The sequence below is a fragment of the Enhydra lutris genome, unplaced genomic scaffold (genome assembly GCF_002288905.1).
Source record: "Enhydra lutris kenyoni isolate GAN:26980312 unplaced genomic scaffold, ASM228890v2 scaffoldscaffold38, whole genome shotgun sequence".
NCBI lineage: Eukaryota > Metazoa > Chordata > Mammalia > Carnivora > Mustelidae > Enhydra > Enhydra lutris.
The window spans coordinates 18,856,492-18,872,545 of NW_019154122.1; the positions used below are offsets into that span (position 1 = coordinate 18,856,492).

The 16,054-nt window shown below is 63.5% G+C and overlaps 2 protein-coding genes across 3 annotated transcripts in view; one reads left to right on the forward strand and one right to left on the reverse strand.

Annotated features, from left to right (window-relative positions):
- Positions 1 to 9,649, reverse strand: LOC111154685 (retention in endoplasmic reticulum sorting receptor 1). 2 transcript variants are annotated; one of them, XM_022514513.1, is made up of 7 exons: positions 9,517 to 9,649; positions 6,225 to 6,312; positions 5,024 to 5,128; positions 3,624 to 3,723; positions 2,159 to 2,237; positions 833 to 968; positions 1 to 258 (listed from the first exon to the last, which is right to left on the reverse strand). In XM_022514513.1, exons 2-7 carry the CDS (start codon positions 6,303 to 6,305, stop codon positions 169 to 171), a joined length of 591 nt encoding a protein of 196 aa, XP_022370221.1. In that variant the 5' UTR covers positions 6,306 to 6,312; positions 9,517 to 9,649; the 3' UTR covers positions 1 to 168. The 2 variants fall into 2 exon arrangements, with proteins under 2 accessions (XP_022370221.1, XP_022370222.1); XM_022514514.1 differs by lacking the exon at positions 9,517 to 9,649 and adding an exon at positions 7,094 to 9,133.
- A 270-nt stretch (positions 9,650 to 9,919) lies between these two features.
- LOC111154738 (MORN repeat containing 1) overlaps positions 9,920 to 16,054 on the forward strand; it is a 49,006-nt gene continuing 42,871 nt past the window's right edge. Inside the window, exons 1-6 of the mRNA XM_022514621.1 lie at positions 9,920 to 9,995; positions 10,483 to 10,554; positions 12,359 to 12,457; positions 12,965 to 13,075; positions 14,406 to 14,496; positions 15,009 to 15,096. Coding sequence (XP_022370329.1) covers positions 9,920 to 9,995; positions 10,483 to 10,554; positions 12,359 to 12,457; positions 12,965 to 13,075; positions 14,406 to 14,496; positions 15,009 to 15,096 — 537 coding nt within the window. The remainder of the gene's footprint in view (positions 9,996 to 10,482; positions 10,555 to 12,358; positions 12,458 to 12,964; positions 13,076 to 14,405; positions 14,497 to 15,008; positions 15,097 to 16,054) is intronic.

Sequence of the window (16,054 nt, forward strand, 5' to 3'; positions counted from 1 at the left end):
TTAAATGTCAGTTTCTTCAAGAACCTGATATTTCAGTTACAGATAATTGAAGCTCCTTTTTAAAAAGAAAATTCGACTCCCTCGAAACCAAGTACTTTATGTGCAGGAAGAAGGCATTGTTAAAACGGCTCAGAACCGTCCTCGGGCCCCGGCGGTCCGGCCGGGCGTCTAGCTCGCGAACGTCTTGCCCGCGTCATCCTTCCCCTTGTACGTCCTCTTGCCGTGCGTGAACGGGATGTACCGGTACTTTATCATGTGCTGGGGACAGAGACACTCACTTTAGAGCGGCTTCACCATGAACTATGTTTCCTCCAAATCTGAATCCTGACCCTCTCCACGCACAGGGCAAGGAAACCAGGGTGCCAACCAGCTTCTAGTCCCCTCCCCACCGGTGACCCAGCAAAACCCTCCTGAGCTCACTGGAAATCCCGAAGGTCTGGGAAAGGTGTCATGACCCCTTGCATGCAGGAAGGGCTAGGGCCGGGCCGGGCTGGGGACCCCTACGACACCCCCAGAGGCGTGGGGATAATGCTGCCCTGGGAGCCATTTGAGAGTGATGTCTGCGTAACACAGGCAGGCTGGTGGGCCCTGGGCTCTGAGCCCCCAGGACGACGTGCCAGTGAGGTCAACATGGCAGAACCGAGGGCCTCGCCCACCGGGCCCCCAGGGAGCGGTCTGTGGGGGACAGCGGCACCACAGGACACATCTGTGTTGGCCACCTTGGCAGCAAGGGGCTGCGCCACGCCCCTGTGGCCCAGGGCTTCGTGGTGCTCCCAGGACAGAGCAGACCCGAGCGGGGTTCCCCGCGCCCCCCGGCGGTGCCCGCACTCACCTTTATTTGCCTCTTCATGGTGATGCAGAAAAGCATGAAGAAGTACATCACCAGGATGGGCCAGAACACCGGCACGTTGAACGCCTCAAAGAAGGTGCAGGCCATGGCCACGAGGATGCCCTTGGTCGCCGCGTGCCTTAAAGCAGGGGAGGAGGTCAGCGCGGCCAGCTGCCCGGCCACCTCGGACCACGGCAGCATCCCTGCCTGGGGCAGCAGTGGCACGGTGTTTCCTACAGAGGGCGCCACGTGGAACCACAACACGGCAGTCCCTTAGTCCCTCGAAAGCCCCCGTCACCTTCCAAAGTTAGAATATGAAATGTTCAGTGAAAACGTGAAACTGCGCAGGCCGACGCGGCGTCTCACGTCTGCCCCCGGGAATAAGCCCCAGGTGCCCGGCAGGCCCCGCCCCTGGACCGCGCGTCGCTGAGACCCTGGGCCCCCCGGGCAGCCCCCGTCGGGCTCACGGCTCTACTGAAAACGCTCCTTGGCGCTCCCGCTCCGCAAGGCCAGCTTCCTCGGAGTGACCTGCAGGGCCGGCCTGCCTGCCGTCCGCTCCCTGCCCGCAGTGCCCTCGCTCCAGCCCTGCACACCCGACGGGCGACCTGCGGAGGGCTGCCGCGTCCCACACACAGCACCAAGAACACAAAGGTGGGGCAGCCTGGGCCTTCGGCTTTTGGCTCCAACAGATACAGGACAGACGAGGTCACAGCCTCCATGGGGTGGGGGTCACCTTCATGCACGCTTCGTGCATGACAGCAGGGTCACCCGTCCACCTGTCCCACGCACCTCATGCAACATCACACAGATGTCACCGCCTCCGGGAGGCCTGGAGGACAAGCCAGTCCCATCCGAGCCCCACCCCAGCACGTCAGTGAGAGCAGGTCTTCCCAAGTCTGCGTCCGCCCCAGAAGGGCCCAGCCCTGCCTCTGTGCGGACACCCCGAGCAGGAGGGCAGGGGAGGCGGTGGGAGGAGCAGCACACAGGCCGGCCAGTCCGAGCAGGGTGGCCAGAGCCCGTGCGCGCGTCCTTTCGGAGGCCACGTCTGAACATACCCAGGACCCTCCGCCCAGAAGCAGCTTCTCTTCTGCTGGTTCCGAAGAGCCACCTGGCCCTGGGCTCGCCTACAGAGGTCCCTGTGACCTGCCTCCACGTCCCACCAAGTACTGCGACTCACATTTTGGATGAATGTTCGAAACACACACAATAAAACTCTCGTTTTTGAAGAAGTCTTTGCTGGCGAACTAGAACAAAACCCCTCTGTTCTCAGTCTTATTAGCCACACTGAGGACAAGCGTCTTTCTCAACTACCCTCAGGAATGAACTCACCAAAATTTAAACTCTGGAAGCCTCCGAATGAAGGGCCGGAACTCCTCATTCTGTTTGGTTGGTAATGAGGGGCCGTCATCTGAAAGGCAGAATCTCCGTGAGACACAGCAGGCGTCTCACCCACCTGCTCCCGTCACTCCGGCTTCTGCGCCAGCGGGCCGCACGCGTGGCACACACGTTTTTGTTACTTAACCGAACAGAACATGGGAAACCTTCAACTGATTTAGAAATCAATTCATTGCTTTAGAAGATTCAGAACAGAATTTCTTTTTTAAAAGAACTACACGTTTTAAACGATTGCATAAAATTAAAATGCAGACCAATTTCCAGACACACGTCAACTGTAGCACACAAAGGGACACGGAGAAAATGAGAACATTGACGGAAAAGGAACAGAGATGCACAAAGCTTTATCTGCCGAGAGTCCAACTCAGAACAGCTACCCCCTCCGGCACGGAGGCCCCCCACGCTGAATCCCCTAGCTGAGCCCCCGCCGAGCACCCCCAATGCTGAGCCCCCCCAATGCTGAGCCCCCCCACTTGCTGAGCCCCCCACACTGAGCGGGATTCAGCCAGACGGCCCCAGCCCTCCCCAGGCAGGCGCCCTCCCCAGCTACACACAGAATCCCAGGCCTACAGAGAAGCTCTCCTGATCATCGTCTAGTTCCCCCAAATGGCAACAAATGGGAGTTGTGTTTCCTTTCAGGTTTTCATCAAATGCTCCACAGAGAAAAACCACCGGCTTCTGGTCAGAATCTGAGCAGCCCGGGGAAGACGGCGAGTGCCCAGGAAGCACTGGGGTCACAGAGAGGAATCCACGGGCAGGCAGCTGCACCTGGGTTTTTCCCACAGTGGCAACACGTGCTGGCAGGAGGGACCAAGTCCCCAAGTCTGTACCCTACCCCCACCTACCCTTCCCCAGCTGGACAGGCAGGTGTGGACACGGCCCTCCTACCTGGCCCAGGGATGGCCAGGATCAGCTTGAGCCAAGAAATTTTCAACCCATCATCCCTGGAAACCAGGGAACGTCCCCACCCTCAGCAGGGCCCAACTGTGTGCGGTCAGAACCCCAGTGGGCACTACTGGGCACAGCACGCTGCCCACAGAAACCTCTGGGCCCCCAAGAAGGGGGCCTACCCAAGGGCACAGATAGGACTCAAGGACAGTCTTGTCCCTGCTCCCACGCATTCTGCCACGCGACCCCGGCCAATCCGGTGACCCAAGGGACCTCCACTTCCTCCTCAGCAAGCCAGGGTGGCAGGAATGTCCACCCACGACATGACAAAGTTTAAGGACTCAACCCACACCCCAGTCTGTCATCACCGACGTTCCAAGTGCACTTTAGACACCAAGAGGACAGTCTCAAAAGTTCGGATGTCCAAGGTTTCTAGAGAAAACGAGGCCGTCTGTGAAGTGCACAAGATCCCAAGCCCCGGACAGAGCCGAGCAGACGGTCTCTACCGTACCTGAGTCCTCCATCAGGGAAGGGTCCACTTTGGGAGAGAGGAAGGCTATGAAAAGATTGAGGTGGTAGATCCCCAAGGCGTAGGTCACGATGTACCAACCCTGCAAGAGAGGAGCCCCCGTCAGAGCCGCCGCCCAGCCCCCGCCCCAAGCAGCCCCCAGCGCTCCAGGAACCCTCCGCCTTGTTTGCGCTCAGCGTCAAAGCGTGCGCGACCTGCTCCCAGTCCGGAGACTGCAACGAGGCCAAAGAGGCACCGTGAGCGTGCGCGACGACAGTCCAACTCCAGGGACTGTGCGACAACGGACACGCCACGGGGCAAAGAACCACCTTCCACAAGGGGCCGCGGGGACACCCGCGCACCCGAAGCCGCCAGTTCCCCAAAGAGCTGCAGCAGGAGGATTTCCTCAGAGCCACGCGCCTGAGCCGGGCCGCCCCACAGGGCAGGTGTGGACCAGGCACCGAAGGACGCTGGCGTGGATGCCGGGCCCAGACCCTGCCTCACGGATGGCTGCCCGCACCGGCATACGGGATCCGAGCCATCCGCTGGGACACGCTGGCTCTGACGCGCGTGGTGGGCCCCTCACACCGCCACACGCTGGTCAGGGCTGTTACCGGTGTTTGCCCAGGAGAAATCCAGAACCGGATCAAGGATGAGGTTAAAAAAACTTGGAGGGACGCCTGGGGGGCTCAGTCGTTAAGCCTCTGCCTTTGGCTCAGGTCATGGTCTCAGGGTCCTGGGATCGAGCCCCACATCAGGCTCTCTGCTCAGCGGGGAGCCTGCTTCCCCCTCTCCCACTCCCCTCCCTGTGTGTGGTCTCTCTCAAAAAAATAAAATCTTTAAGACAAAAACAACAAACAACAAACACGGCGGAGCCAAAAACCCTCCTCGGAAGACACCAAGAGACGGGGTGCCGGCGCGGCACCATGGGCCCGGGGTTCGGTTCATTCTGAAAAGCATCAAGTTCAGCCTGTCAGCCTGCATCATCAATCCTAAAAGCCCAAAAACTGTGCACACAGACGAGGAAATCCTTCTGCCTCCGAACTTCCCAAGTCTGAAAACGACGGACGGGACGTGGGGGCTGAGGGGGCTTCACACCGCAGAGCCACGCCTGCGGCCACGGCAACAGCACACATGGCTCAGAGGACAACTGCGTCCCCACATCACCCGCAGCCCTCTCCCAGGTCTCCGGGTCACTCTTCCCGTCAGAGGACGGACCGAGTTCCCACTCAAACAACAATCCTGACGACAACCACGGTCAACTCCAAGTCGACGGCAGCCAGCCTGCGCCTGCCACCCGGACCCCTCCCACTCCAGAAACAAAGGGGAAAACCCACGTGCCACCAGGGCCACACCTGGACAGCGTGGAGATGGCAGGGGCTCGGCTCCCAGCCCACACCTACCTGCAGCAGGTAAACTCGAATCATGTAGACGAAGCTCAGGCCCAGCGTCACCAGCCATCGCACGGCGGTGTACGGCGTGGACTTGTCGAGCCAGGACTGATAGATCTAGAAAGACAGGGGTCACACGCTGTGGACCTCACAGCACACTTCCCGGAGCACGGGCTTTGCACGTGAAGTCAGCAACGCAAAGCAGCAACCACGAGGACCCCCAATTCCCGACACAGGCCCACCCCTGAAGCAGAATGGGTACAGAACCATCTCTCACGGCATCAGCCCGAGGGGTCGCTATGGGGCCACCTAACTTCACCCCGAGAACACGAAGAACGTGGGCACCTTACACGGGGCTCAGTCTGCGAGTCCCGCGCCTCCCGGAGCCGGCCCCAGCCCCGCCCAGCAGCCCCGGGCAGCCCCAGCCTCCGCTCTCAGGACCATCAGCAGGTGTGGCGCTCAGGCGCGGGGGGCAAGAAGCGTCGAGTTTCCAGAAGGAATCCTTGGTTTCCCCCATACAGGCGCGTGCACGTGTGCAAGCACGTGTAATTCGCAGACACGCGCTAAGTTTAATTTTCAGTTAACTTTTTCAACTCTTAATTTATGAAAAACTTCAACTGTTCATCAAAGCAAAAGTACCCGCCACCTGGCCTTCGATAATTACGAAGTTTTCCAAATGTTCTTCTGTACCTTTAAGAACACACATTTTTTTAAAATTCTAAGCCAAAACATCAGTAGGCGCAACTGCCCAATCAGACGCCCGAAATCAGCGTCTGAACGTGGCTTCAGGCACTGCTGCCCGTGCCAGGCCTCGGCACAGCCCACGGGGACGCCCGCAGGTCAGCGCAGAGCTGGGCCAGGGCCCGCGGAGGCAGTGGCCCGGAGAGAGGACGGTAAGCGCATGGCAGCGGCCACCACCACCCAGGAGCTGAGAAGCGTTTCCATGTTTTTAAAGGTTATTGGGGACAAAAAAACAACCCAAGCGTATGGCAGAGCACACGGTGGCCTCCAAGGCCTCAAGCGCTGTCTGGCCCTTTAGGGAAGGACAGAAGGCACGAGCTCGTCTGCAGCCGCGGGAACGTGGAAAGTGAGGCTGGGAGGGCGGGCGGCCGGCGCCCCGCAGGGAAACGTCCCGAGGTCAGCGGCTTCTCACTCTGTTCAACTCGTCCGCTCGTCCACCAGTCACTTCGTCAACGCACCCTCGAAAACCAACCTGTCCGAGTCTCGTGAAAAATCTGTACACCACGGAAGGTTTCCCATGGACCGAATCTCCAACACTGTCACCTTCGGACATTCTGTAACTGAGAGACAGACAAGAGACTTTAATGAAGACGCTCAGGGGCCTCGTCACTGCGCCCTAGTTTCACCAACACGACCGAGCAAGCTGCTCCGCTGCCCGCTACTTCTCTGGGTGCCTTCGCCGTGAGCCGTCCAGGAAAAAGCAGCAAGAGGGCCGCCCGCGCGGCTCGGCCGGTCAGGTACCCGCCTCGGGATTCTGGCTGAGGTCACGACGCCAGGGTGGGGAGCCGGAGCCCCACGTCGGGCTCTGCACTCAGCGGCGAATCTGCTTCCGATTCTTCCTCCCTGTGCCCCCCCCCGCCCCACGTGCTGAAACAAATAAAACTTGGAAAGGGGGGGGCGCCCCGGCGGAGAGCCAGAACGGTGTGGCACTGGGCGGACTTATGTCTCTGCGAGCGCTGCCCGGCCTGCGCGCCTCCCGCTGGTCCCCAGGAGCGGCCCTCGCTGACCATGGAGTCCTGTGGACACACTTTCCCTGGGGCTGGTCCACACCACAGGCCACTGCACCCGTGTCTCCCTCCTCCTGCCTATTCCTAGGGTTCCCCCCAGCAACCCCTCTCTCCAGGCCCAGGGCTCTGTCCAGGCTGCTCTCCAGGGCACCCGCTGTGCAAGTCCTGGCCTCCGCTCCACGAGCGCCACCCGATCCCCAGCGAGGGAGCCCAGGCCCGGGCCCCGCTGGTGGCAAGTGAAACTGAGCTGCACGCTCCAGACTATTTCAACGAGCTGCTGTGGGTCCGAGGAATTAGCTGACGAGAAGCCCCATAACCCAGGGAGCTTAATCACCCGTATCTCACTAAGGACGAGAGTCTCAAACAGTCCACGCCACTGGCCCAAGGTCAGGAGCTGCTGTGCCAGACCTCAGCCTCTCCACGTGAGCACAGACCAGACGACGGAGGTGCTGCTGAAGACGCCAGGAACGCTCAGCACTGCCTCCCACTACCTGCGGGCAGCACCTCCCCGACGAGCCCCAGGACAAGGTTGGGGCCGGGAAGCAGACGCAGACTCCAGCTCCACGTCCGTGCCCCAGGCTCCTGCGCTGTACGACTGGGCAGCCGCAGTCTCCTCACCCGGCCCTCGGCGCTCCTGGACCCAGAGCCCTCCCAAGCACACGGGACAGTGAGGCTCACAGAGGCCGCAGGGACCCCACGGGCCGCAAGGTGAACCCACACCTGCCCAGGGCCATGCTTCCCCGTCACACCCTCACGGTAAGCGCTCGGGACACCCTCTGTCCCATACGGAGTCCGCAGGCCCACAGGACCCTCAACCTCCAGGGGAAACTTTCAATTACAGCCGAGCGACTGAGACCACCTGGGCGGCCGCCCCGCGTCACGTCCACGTTCCAGGTGTAACTGACTCCGCTGGCGCCGTAGGCCGGGCAGAGGGCCAGGCGTGTCCAGGAGCGGACGGGGAAATGCCCTTTGCCCTCACGAGACGCAGGAAGAACGGATGACTGAACCGAGCTGATGACTCACGGCCCCCGGGGCCCCAGCTCCCAGGAGGTGCGTTTCCACACTCAGGTGAGAGAACCCTGTGTTTCAGGACGGGCTGGACCGGAACGCATTCCCCGGGATGGCCAGCCTCCCGGTGCAGGCCACAGCCCGGCCGGCAGAAAGCTAGAGCAGCAGGCGTCCTTGTCCTGGGGGCCCGCACAGGTCTGCTCCTACCTGCCCACAGGCCGCGTTCACCAGCAGAACACCCCGCCCCAACGGAGGCAGGGGAGGCAGTGGGAGCGCCTGGCGAGCCCTGGACGCACGCACTAGGGCCGGACGCCTGCGTCCTCCAGAGGAGCGCGCAGAACCACTGCAGACGCCCGTCCGCCGGCAGCGGCTCTCCACGTCTCAAGGAGACGGTCACAGAGACGTGAGGAAGCGCAACCTCCCTTCAGAGTCCAGTCCGGCCACTTTCGAGCAGGACGGCCAGGGCGGCCCCTCGTTCCAACCTGCGAAACGGGGTGACAGCACCTCAGCGCTCTCCTCAAAGGCTTCTCCCGGGGAGTCAGCTGTTGAGCCTGAGCCTGGCGGGGGGAGCGCACCGGCCCCGCCCCGCACAGGCCCACACGGGAGCCCCTTCCCTCTGCTCAGCTGGAAGGCGGCCTCTGCGGCGAGGCCCGGCCCGCCAGCAATCCGAGTCCGTCACCCTGTCTTTACTCCGCGACAGTCAGTCTCTGACTTTCATCCTGTTTCTACGTCGCCTGTCAGTGCGCCCCTCCCGCGGAACCTCTGGGCCCCGGCTGCCTGCTGCCCCTGAGAAGGCCCGGCCCACGGCCGGCAATCGGCAGATCACCTGTTGGGACTCCAGTTTCCTGCGGACCCGCGTACACACGGGTCAGAAGCAAAATAACACCATTCCCAGGACACACCGTCCGTGTCACGCCGGAAACCCTGCACAAAACTGTGTGCCGCGTCCTGGGCCCTGCCCCGTCTGCGCTCCCCCAGCCGCGAGCGCCGCACTTAAAGCATCGGAGCCGGCGGCCAGGCATCCGGGTCGGGCCCGCTTCGCTCCTCCTCCCACGCTCCTGCCAGGTGCGGTGCGGGGCAGGGCAGGGCCACCGGCGGCCTCCGGTGCGTCCCCTCCGCTGAAACGCCCTTCCAGACGCCACCACTCATTCTCGGCCGAACCGCCTTCCCGGGCCAGGGCTTCTCCCGCCTCGGAGCGTGACTGTCCTGGACGCCCGCGCCTGGCCGCGACCGTGGCGCCCCCGGTGACCACGGCGCCCCTGGCCGTGGAGCTGGGTCTCGCTCACGGGGACTCCAGCCGCCCTACTGAGAACTATCTTCGGGGAAACTTTGGGGCTCCCGGGCCGCCCCTCCTCTGAGGGCACGAGGGAGCGGGACCCCGAGAAGGCTCGGGGCGAGGGCGGCCGGCCATGGGCACCGTCCGACGCGAAATGGGCCCGTGGACGAGGGCTTTGCGGCCGCGCTGTGCAGGGTCTCCGGAGATCACCTTGAGCAACCCCACTCGCCGCGTCGACGCGCCCCTACCCGAGCCCCACGGACGAGCCACGGGCCCGAGGAAGGACCGACGGGGAGGAGCGGACGTCGCGCCCGAGCCGGAGGAGCGCAGCCGACCCCTCCCTGCGCGCCCGCGGGTGGGGGCGGGGGCGGTCCCTGCGCGCCCTCGGGGTTGGGGGGAGGACCCGCGACCCCAGTCTCCGCCCGGCCTAGCCCGCGCTCCCGCCCGCCCGGACACCCGCCGCCCGCCGGCACCTCGCCGCTCCCTGCGGCCGAGCGCGGTCTCCGAGGGCCGCGGGAAGGAGGACGCGGGCAGGCGGCCGCGCCGGCGCTTCGCACGGTCGGGAAGGGCCAGCCGAGCACTTCCGCTCTGTCCTGTGCGGCACCGCCTCCGGAGCCTCCAAGATGGCCGTCGGGGCGGAGCCGAGAGCCTCCAACCATTTCCGCTTCCGGTGCGGGGCGCCCGGGCCGTTGGCTGGGCGGTCCCCTCGGCGGAAGGGACGTCATGGCGGAAGCGCTCCGTGCTGCGCATGCGTAGTTGCGTCTAGGGCTCCGGGCCGGCACAACTCCATTCCAGAGATTGCTATCGCCCAGGGACTTGGCCGACGGGCCAATGGAGGAGAAGTTTGCGGTTGCTAAGGAAACCCGTAGCGGCAAAATGGCGGCTGCGGGCGGCGGGAGCCCGAGCTGCAGCCAGCCGCTCCAGGACCCGCCGAGGCGGCCGCCGCGGGACGGTAAAGGCTGCGGGCCGGGACCGGGTCTCCGTCCGCGATGCGGGGGGGAGACGGGCGCGGTCCCGGCGGCCGCCGCGCGCTCTCGACCCCAAGCCCAGCCGGCGGCCCCGGGGGAGCCCCGGCGCCCCAACCCTGGGAGGGGCGGCCCCGCGGCGGACGGGCTTCCGAGCTCGCGGAGCCGAAGAACCGTGTTGGGGTAGAGCCCGAGCCTCCCTGCGGCGGGTGCCGGAGCCCGGGGACTCGCACGCTGCCCGCGGCGCGGAGCTGGGGGAGGCGCGCCCCGCCGTCCCCCCGGGGCGCGGGTGTGGATTTTGTCCCGGGAGCGCGAGAGGCCGCGGGGAGCCGTGCCGCCCCCTCAGCCGGCCACCGTCGCCGCTCCGCACGCCGCGGCCCCCCGGGACCTGCCCCACGCGCGCGGCCCCCCGCCCCCGGGGCTCGCTGGCCGGCCCGGGACCTGCCTTACGCGTGTGCCTCCCTCCGCTTGCAGGCCGCGGCGTCTACGTGTACCCGAACCCCTTCTTCCGCTACGACGGCGAGTGGAGGGGAGGAAGGACGCACGGTGAGGAGGCGCGGCCGGCTCCTCCGCGGCCGCGCGGCCCCGCACCCGAGCCCGGGGCGCCCGCCGGCCGCGGCCCCACAGGCCCTCTCGCTGGTGCTGGGAGCGCCGGTCCCCGCAGGCTGAGAGCTCACCGGGCGGCACATGCCCGGGGCCCGAGGAGCCCGCAGCCCTCCCCGGGGCTCCGAGCACCCCGGGCAGGGGAAGCCCCGACCTAAACATCCTCCCTGGGGTTAGCTAGTCTGTCTCTGCCCAAGTGGACGTCGCCCTCTGGTTTATTTTGACGAGTAAGAGATCGCCCAGTTTCGTAGTATTCCGCGGCTACAAACGGAGACGTGCGGGGCCCGCGCGCCCCAGGCTCGCGGCGGCGGGTCCGTGGTAGCCAAGCTGTGGGACGAGCCCGGCCTCCGCCCCGGAGGACCGGAGAAGGAAGACGCGGTCCGTAGTAAGGACGATTGCTCAGCCGTCTAAAACATGAAAAATGAAAAAACCCGAAATCTTGATATTTGCAAGTATGGGGAAGGAACTAGAGGGTATTACCCGAAGGGAAATAAGTCAGAAAGACAGATACCTGTGACCTCACGCATGCACGGATCGTAAGAAACAAAACAGACGCTCGCAGGGGAAGGGGGTGAAATAAAATAACGGTGAAACAGAGAGGGAGGGAACCCACAGGAGATGCTGAGCTCTAGGAATCAGTGAGGGCTGCGGGGGTGGGGGGGGTGGGCATGTGGCAACGGGGGACCGGCATGGAGGAGGGCACCTGCCGGAATGAGCCCTGGGTGTTGTGTGCAGCTGACGAACCCCTGAATTCTACCCCGGGGACTAGTACCACAGTGTACGTTACCTAAGTTGAACTTAAACAAAACAAAAAAAATGTTTTTTAAGGGAGAGATTATCTACTTATATGGAAAATCTCAGCATTAAAAGGAAGTCCTGAGCCTGAGCAGACGGAGCCCCCCCAGGGGTGGGCCCCAACTTTCCCGTGTGGACGCACACACAGTGTGACGTCTGTTTGGGGATTCTGCCTGCTCACGTCCTCTGCCTGGTTTTCTGCTGGAGCACTGGTCTTTCAGCATTTTCTTATGTAAGCTCTTTTTGTGTCTGCTTTTGTCTGAAATCTCTGCTTCTCTTCCTCTGGGCCGGACATGCAGACTCGTGTCTGAGACCTTTGCCAGAGCCTGGCCTGGACAGCAGGGTTCCCCCTTTTTCTTTTTCTTTTTTATTTTTTTTTTAATTTACTTCTTTTTTTTAAGATTTTATTTATTTATTTGACAGACACAGATCACAAGTAGGCAGAGAGAGAGAGGAGGAAGCAGGCTCCCTCCTGAGCAGAGAGCCCGATGCGGGGCTCGATCCCAGGACCCTGAGATCATGACCTGAGCCGAAGGCAGAGGCTTTAACCCACTGAGCCACCCAGGCGCCCCTGTTCCCCCTTTTTAAATGTTTTCTTGAGTGCCGCCCTGTATCCACAGACTCCGTTTCTTCCGGCCCTGGTGCTGGTGGAGGCCGGGTGCCTGCCGTGTCCCCTCTGAGGAGGTTAGGATGGGACCTCCTGCACTTGAACGGCGCTGCTGTCATCCCGGCTGAGACAGTGGGTCTTAGTTATGTGTCAAGAGCGTTTTTATGAGAAACGTGTATGTGGGTGAGTTTGCAGAGAGCAGGCGTGGATGAGAGGCAGAGCCGAACACGGGCCTGAGAGCTTCAAAGCCCAGGTCTTCCCTCGGGGAAACCAGTCCCGCCACACGTGGGCAGTGGGTGTTTCTCCGACTCCGGTCTGACTTCACATCATGATTTCTTTCCCCAGGCCAGGGCAAGCTGCTGTTTAAAGACGGGAGTTACTACGAAGGCGAGTTTGTGGACGGGGAGATCACGGGGGAAGGCTGCCGGTTCTGGGCCTCATCAGGTTAGGGGGGAGACGGGTGCGGGCGTGCTGACTACTCTCTCACAGACTGTCTCTGCTGTAAGGTGTCCCTGGTTTCTGGGTGCAGAAGGCACCTGTATTTGTGAAGTGTGGGCCCCCCGTTTCCATCACGTCCCCCACATCAGCAACATGCCAACCTAGGGCCGGGGCAGCCCCTCCCAGACCTTCTCGGGCAAGCGTGGTGGTTGTTCTCCGTGGAGGGAAGGCCCACCCCCACAGGTTCTGACCCACGGAGCCTTTGCCCTTGGGCACCGGTATGCCGTGGAGAGGAGATCTGCGCCCGCACAAGTCATGGGAGGGCGGGACCGAACCCACCTAATCCTAGTTTCTCCCGTTAGCCACAGTGAACAGGAGATGAGGAGACTCGCTCACATGTTCTGAAATGGCACTTGCTGCCCCCGTTGGTCAGGGCTGGGAGGGGCAGGGCTGGACCCACAGGGATGCAGGAGCAGCTCTAACCCAGACTGCCCTTCTCCTCATCTGCACCAGGGGACACCTACTCTGGACAGTTTGTCCTGGGAGAGCCTCAAGGATACGGCCTCATGAAGTACAAAGCTGGCGGACATTATGAAGGGGAGCTCTCCCACGGCCTGAGAGAAGGTCCGACGCCCACAGGAGCCGAGTGCGGCAGGGTGCTTTGTGGGGAGCCCTGGGCCCCAGCGCCCCGCCCTGAGATCTGACTCAGGGCCTGACGCCCGCCCAGCAGAGCCGGGCGGCGCTCTTCCCTCTGCCCCCAGAACCACGTGCAGTTCCGTGGGGGGCCGTGGCCCGGGAACCCTGCCTGCTGGGGCTGAGACCGTAGGGCGCGCCTCAGTTCCCTGCTGTGCTTAAAACCCAGCGGCTCCAAAAACCACCGTTGAATTACTCGCCTGCAACCCTGGGGCTCAGCCGCCTGTCCCTGGCTCCGCGAGGCAAGGCTTCCGGCCCCACATGCGGTCACCCCTCCGGTGGCAGCGGCGGCAGCTCAAGCAGGCTGGGGGTCCTGGACCCTGGCCCGGAGCCTCAGAGCTGCTGGGGGGCGAGAAGCAGCGGGTCCTCTGCGGACAGGCTGCTGGACAGAGCCAGTCAGGAGGGCACAGGCTGGGGGCGGAGCAGGGTCTGCCCTGGGGGGTGGGTGGGTGTGCATCCCCGTGGGAGACTGAAGCGCTGGCCGTTGTAGACCAGCCCCCAGAGGCCAGCCCCGCAGCCCCGCAGCCCCGCAGCCCCGCAGCCTCTGCGTCCTCGCACGGGGAGGTGCGCGCGCTCCCAGCCGTCTCGCACCACACGGTGAAACCTGTTCTCACACTTGTGTCCTCTGGCCTTCGTTTTCTTTTTCTTTTTTAAGATCCATTTGTTTTAGAGAGAGAGGGCATGGAGCAGGGGAGGGGGGAAGGGGGAGACTCTCAAACACACTCCCTGCCCAGGGGCTCAATCTCGTGATGCTGAGATCATGACCTGAGCTGAAACCAAGAGTCGGACCTTCCCCCAACAGATCCCCCAGGTCCCCCGTCCTCTGGCCTTTAGACCAAGGGCCTCTGAGTTGGTCACTGGAGGCCCAACACTGCCCTCTCTCTGTGAGGCACAGTTTCCCGTGGACTGACGCCTAGGCAGAGCTGTGGGGTGGCCCCAGCCAGACAGCAGGGCACCCCAGCCTCAGATGCTAGGGCCTGGGGGAATTTAAGGGGTGCCCCTCCCACCCTCGCTCAGCACCTTTGAGAGCTGGACCCCAGAATCACTTTCACAGGCGTGACAGTCCCTGGTGCCACACCAAGTCACAGGGCTGTCTTCCCCAGGCGCCCCCAGCCTGGGAGGGTGACCCGGTTTCTGGAGTGGGGCTGACCCCGGCTTTTGTCCTAATCCACTGCCGCCCTCTGGGGGGCAGGGGTGGAAGCAGGGTCCCCCCCAACAGGAGGCAGGAGGTGACGCTCACTGCCCTGGGCTCCCTCCCTAGGACACGGGCACCTGGTGGACCAGGATGGACAGGCCTACTGGGGGTCGTTCCATAACAACAAGCGGCACGGCCAGGGGCACATGGTCTTCCGGTGAGTATGCTGTCCTCCCCTCCCCGGGGCGTCTGCAGCACTTGGGCGTCTGAGCTCTTAATTCCTGACGCTGGTTACTGGCGCGTTCAGTAGGGAGAACCTGACTCTGCCAGGTAAACGCCTGGTGGAAGCTTGGGCGGCGGGAGGGGGGCAGGTGGGGCCTCTCTCGGGCACCCCGGGCACGGTGGGCCTGCCTTGCCATCGGTTGCTCGCACATGATGCCACCACGGCCACGTGTGGGTTCACAGCGACTTTTCCTCAAGCCTTATGTGCCTGCGGGCCGGGCGGGTAGGGCCGTGGGCCGCTGCCATCACTCCCTGCCAAGCTTCGGGGCCGCCTGCCCGTCCACAGCAGGCCCTGGCAAGGCACGAGCTCATGCCATCTGCTCGGGGCCCATTTTTGCCTCGGGCCCCGTGGCGCGTGCTGAGCCCCGGCCGGAGGAGCGGGGCTGAGTCAGCGCCGCCACCTGGCCCTCCGCGGTCTGAGAGCAGCCCCTGTGTCTGTGTCCCCAGGAACGGTGACAAGTACGAAGGCAACTGGGTCCGGGACCAGCGTCAGGGGCACGGGGTGCTATTCCGTGCTGACGGCTCCACCTACGAGGTACCTAGAGATGTGGCAGGACCCCAGGCTCTTGGGGGCCCCGCTGGGGTCCTTGTGCCACCCGGACACCCTCATGGGGCACCTCAGTGCTGCTCCTCCCCCCCAAGGGCCAGGGAGGGCGGCCGCCCCGCCTGTGAGGAAGTGAGGGAAGGGCCCCAGCTGACACTTGCCCTGTCTGTCTCCTGTGATGCCCCACACCCTGCCGTGTCACCTGTGGGAACGGGGTGACGCTTCTCGTTCCCTTGAGGACACCCTCGGGGCCGGTGACGGGTTTCTGATGGGAAATGCCCGCCTCGATAGTGTGAGGGCACAGGCGAGGGTGCGCACCCCTCCTCATTGTGCAGGCCGTACCCCTCGGGTCTGACCAGGGGTGCGGGGTCAGGATGCACAAGCAGGTGAGGGAAGACCTCACTGGGACCCCAGAACCCATCATTCGTTTTTCTTATTGGACACTGGCCACGTGCCCAGGTGGGACGCAACGGAGTTGGAGCCGGCAGCGTGTGTCCCCTGGAGGGCCGGCTCCTGCGGCAGTCGGTGGCCGGAGGGATGCGTCGCCCCGTCGGCCCCACAGGCAGCTGGGGGGCTTCGGGCCCGGCCAACCTCGCTCCTGTGCTGTTCTGTGAGCTGAGCCCTACATGGTGACAAGCGCCTCCACGCCCCGGACAGCAAGGGCAGGGTGGGAGGGGCGCTCCGGGGGCAGGAGGGCAAGGGCGTGGCCTGGCAGGAGGTCCTGGAGGGGCCCAGGGAGACAAGGAGCCTCAGCAGGGCTGGAGAGGGATCGTAAGGGTCGCAGGAAGTGCTGGAAGGAAGCAGTCTGACGGTCCCTCCTTGTTCAGAGGGCTCTGCGGCCATTAGGAGATGGGAGGGGACAGAGAGCAGCCTTGGGGTTTGGACGGAAGACACCAGCCTCGTTGGCAGGTTGGATGTCAAGGCAAAGACAAGAGGAAAAGCAAGGGTG

Excerpts from the sequence above, each read along its gene's own strand:
- LOC111154685 (XM_022514513.1), bottom strand. The coding sequence starts at position 6,305 with ATGTCCGAAGGTGACAGTGTTGGAGATTCGGTCCATGGGAAACCTTCC. Across the intron at positions 5,129-6,224 it reads TTTTCACGAGACTCGGACAG|ATCTATCAGTCCTGGCTCGA; the intron begins GTTGGTTTTCGA and ends CTGTCTTTCTAG. Across the intron at positions 969-2,158 it reads CTTCCAGAGTTTAAATTTTG|GCACGCGGCGACCAAGGGCA; the intron begins GTGAGTTCATTC and ends CCCTGCTTTAAG.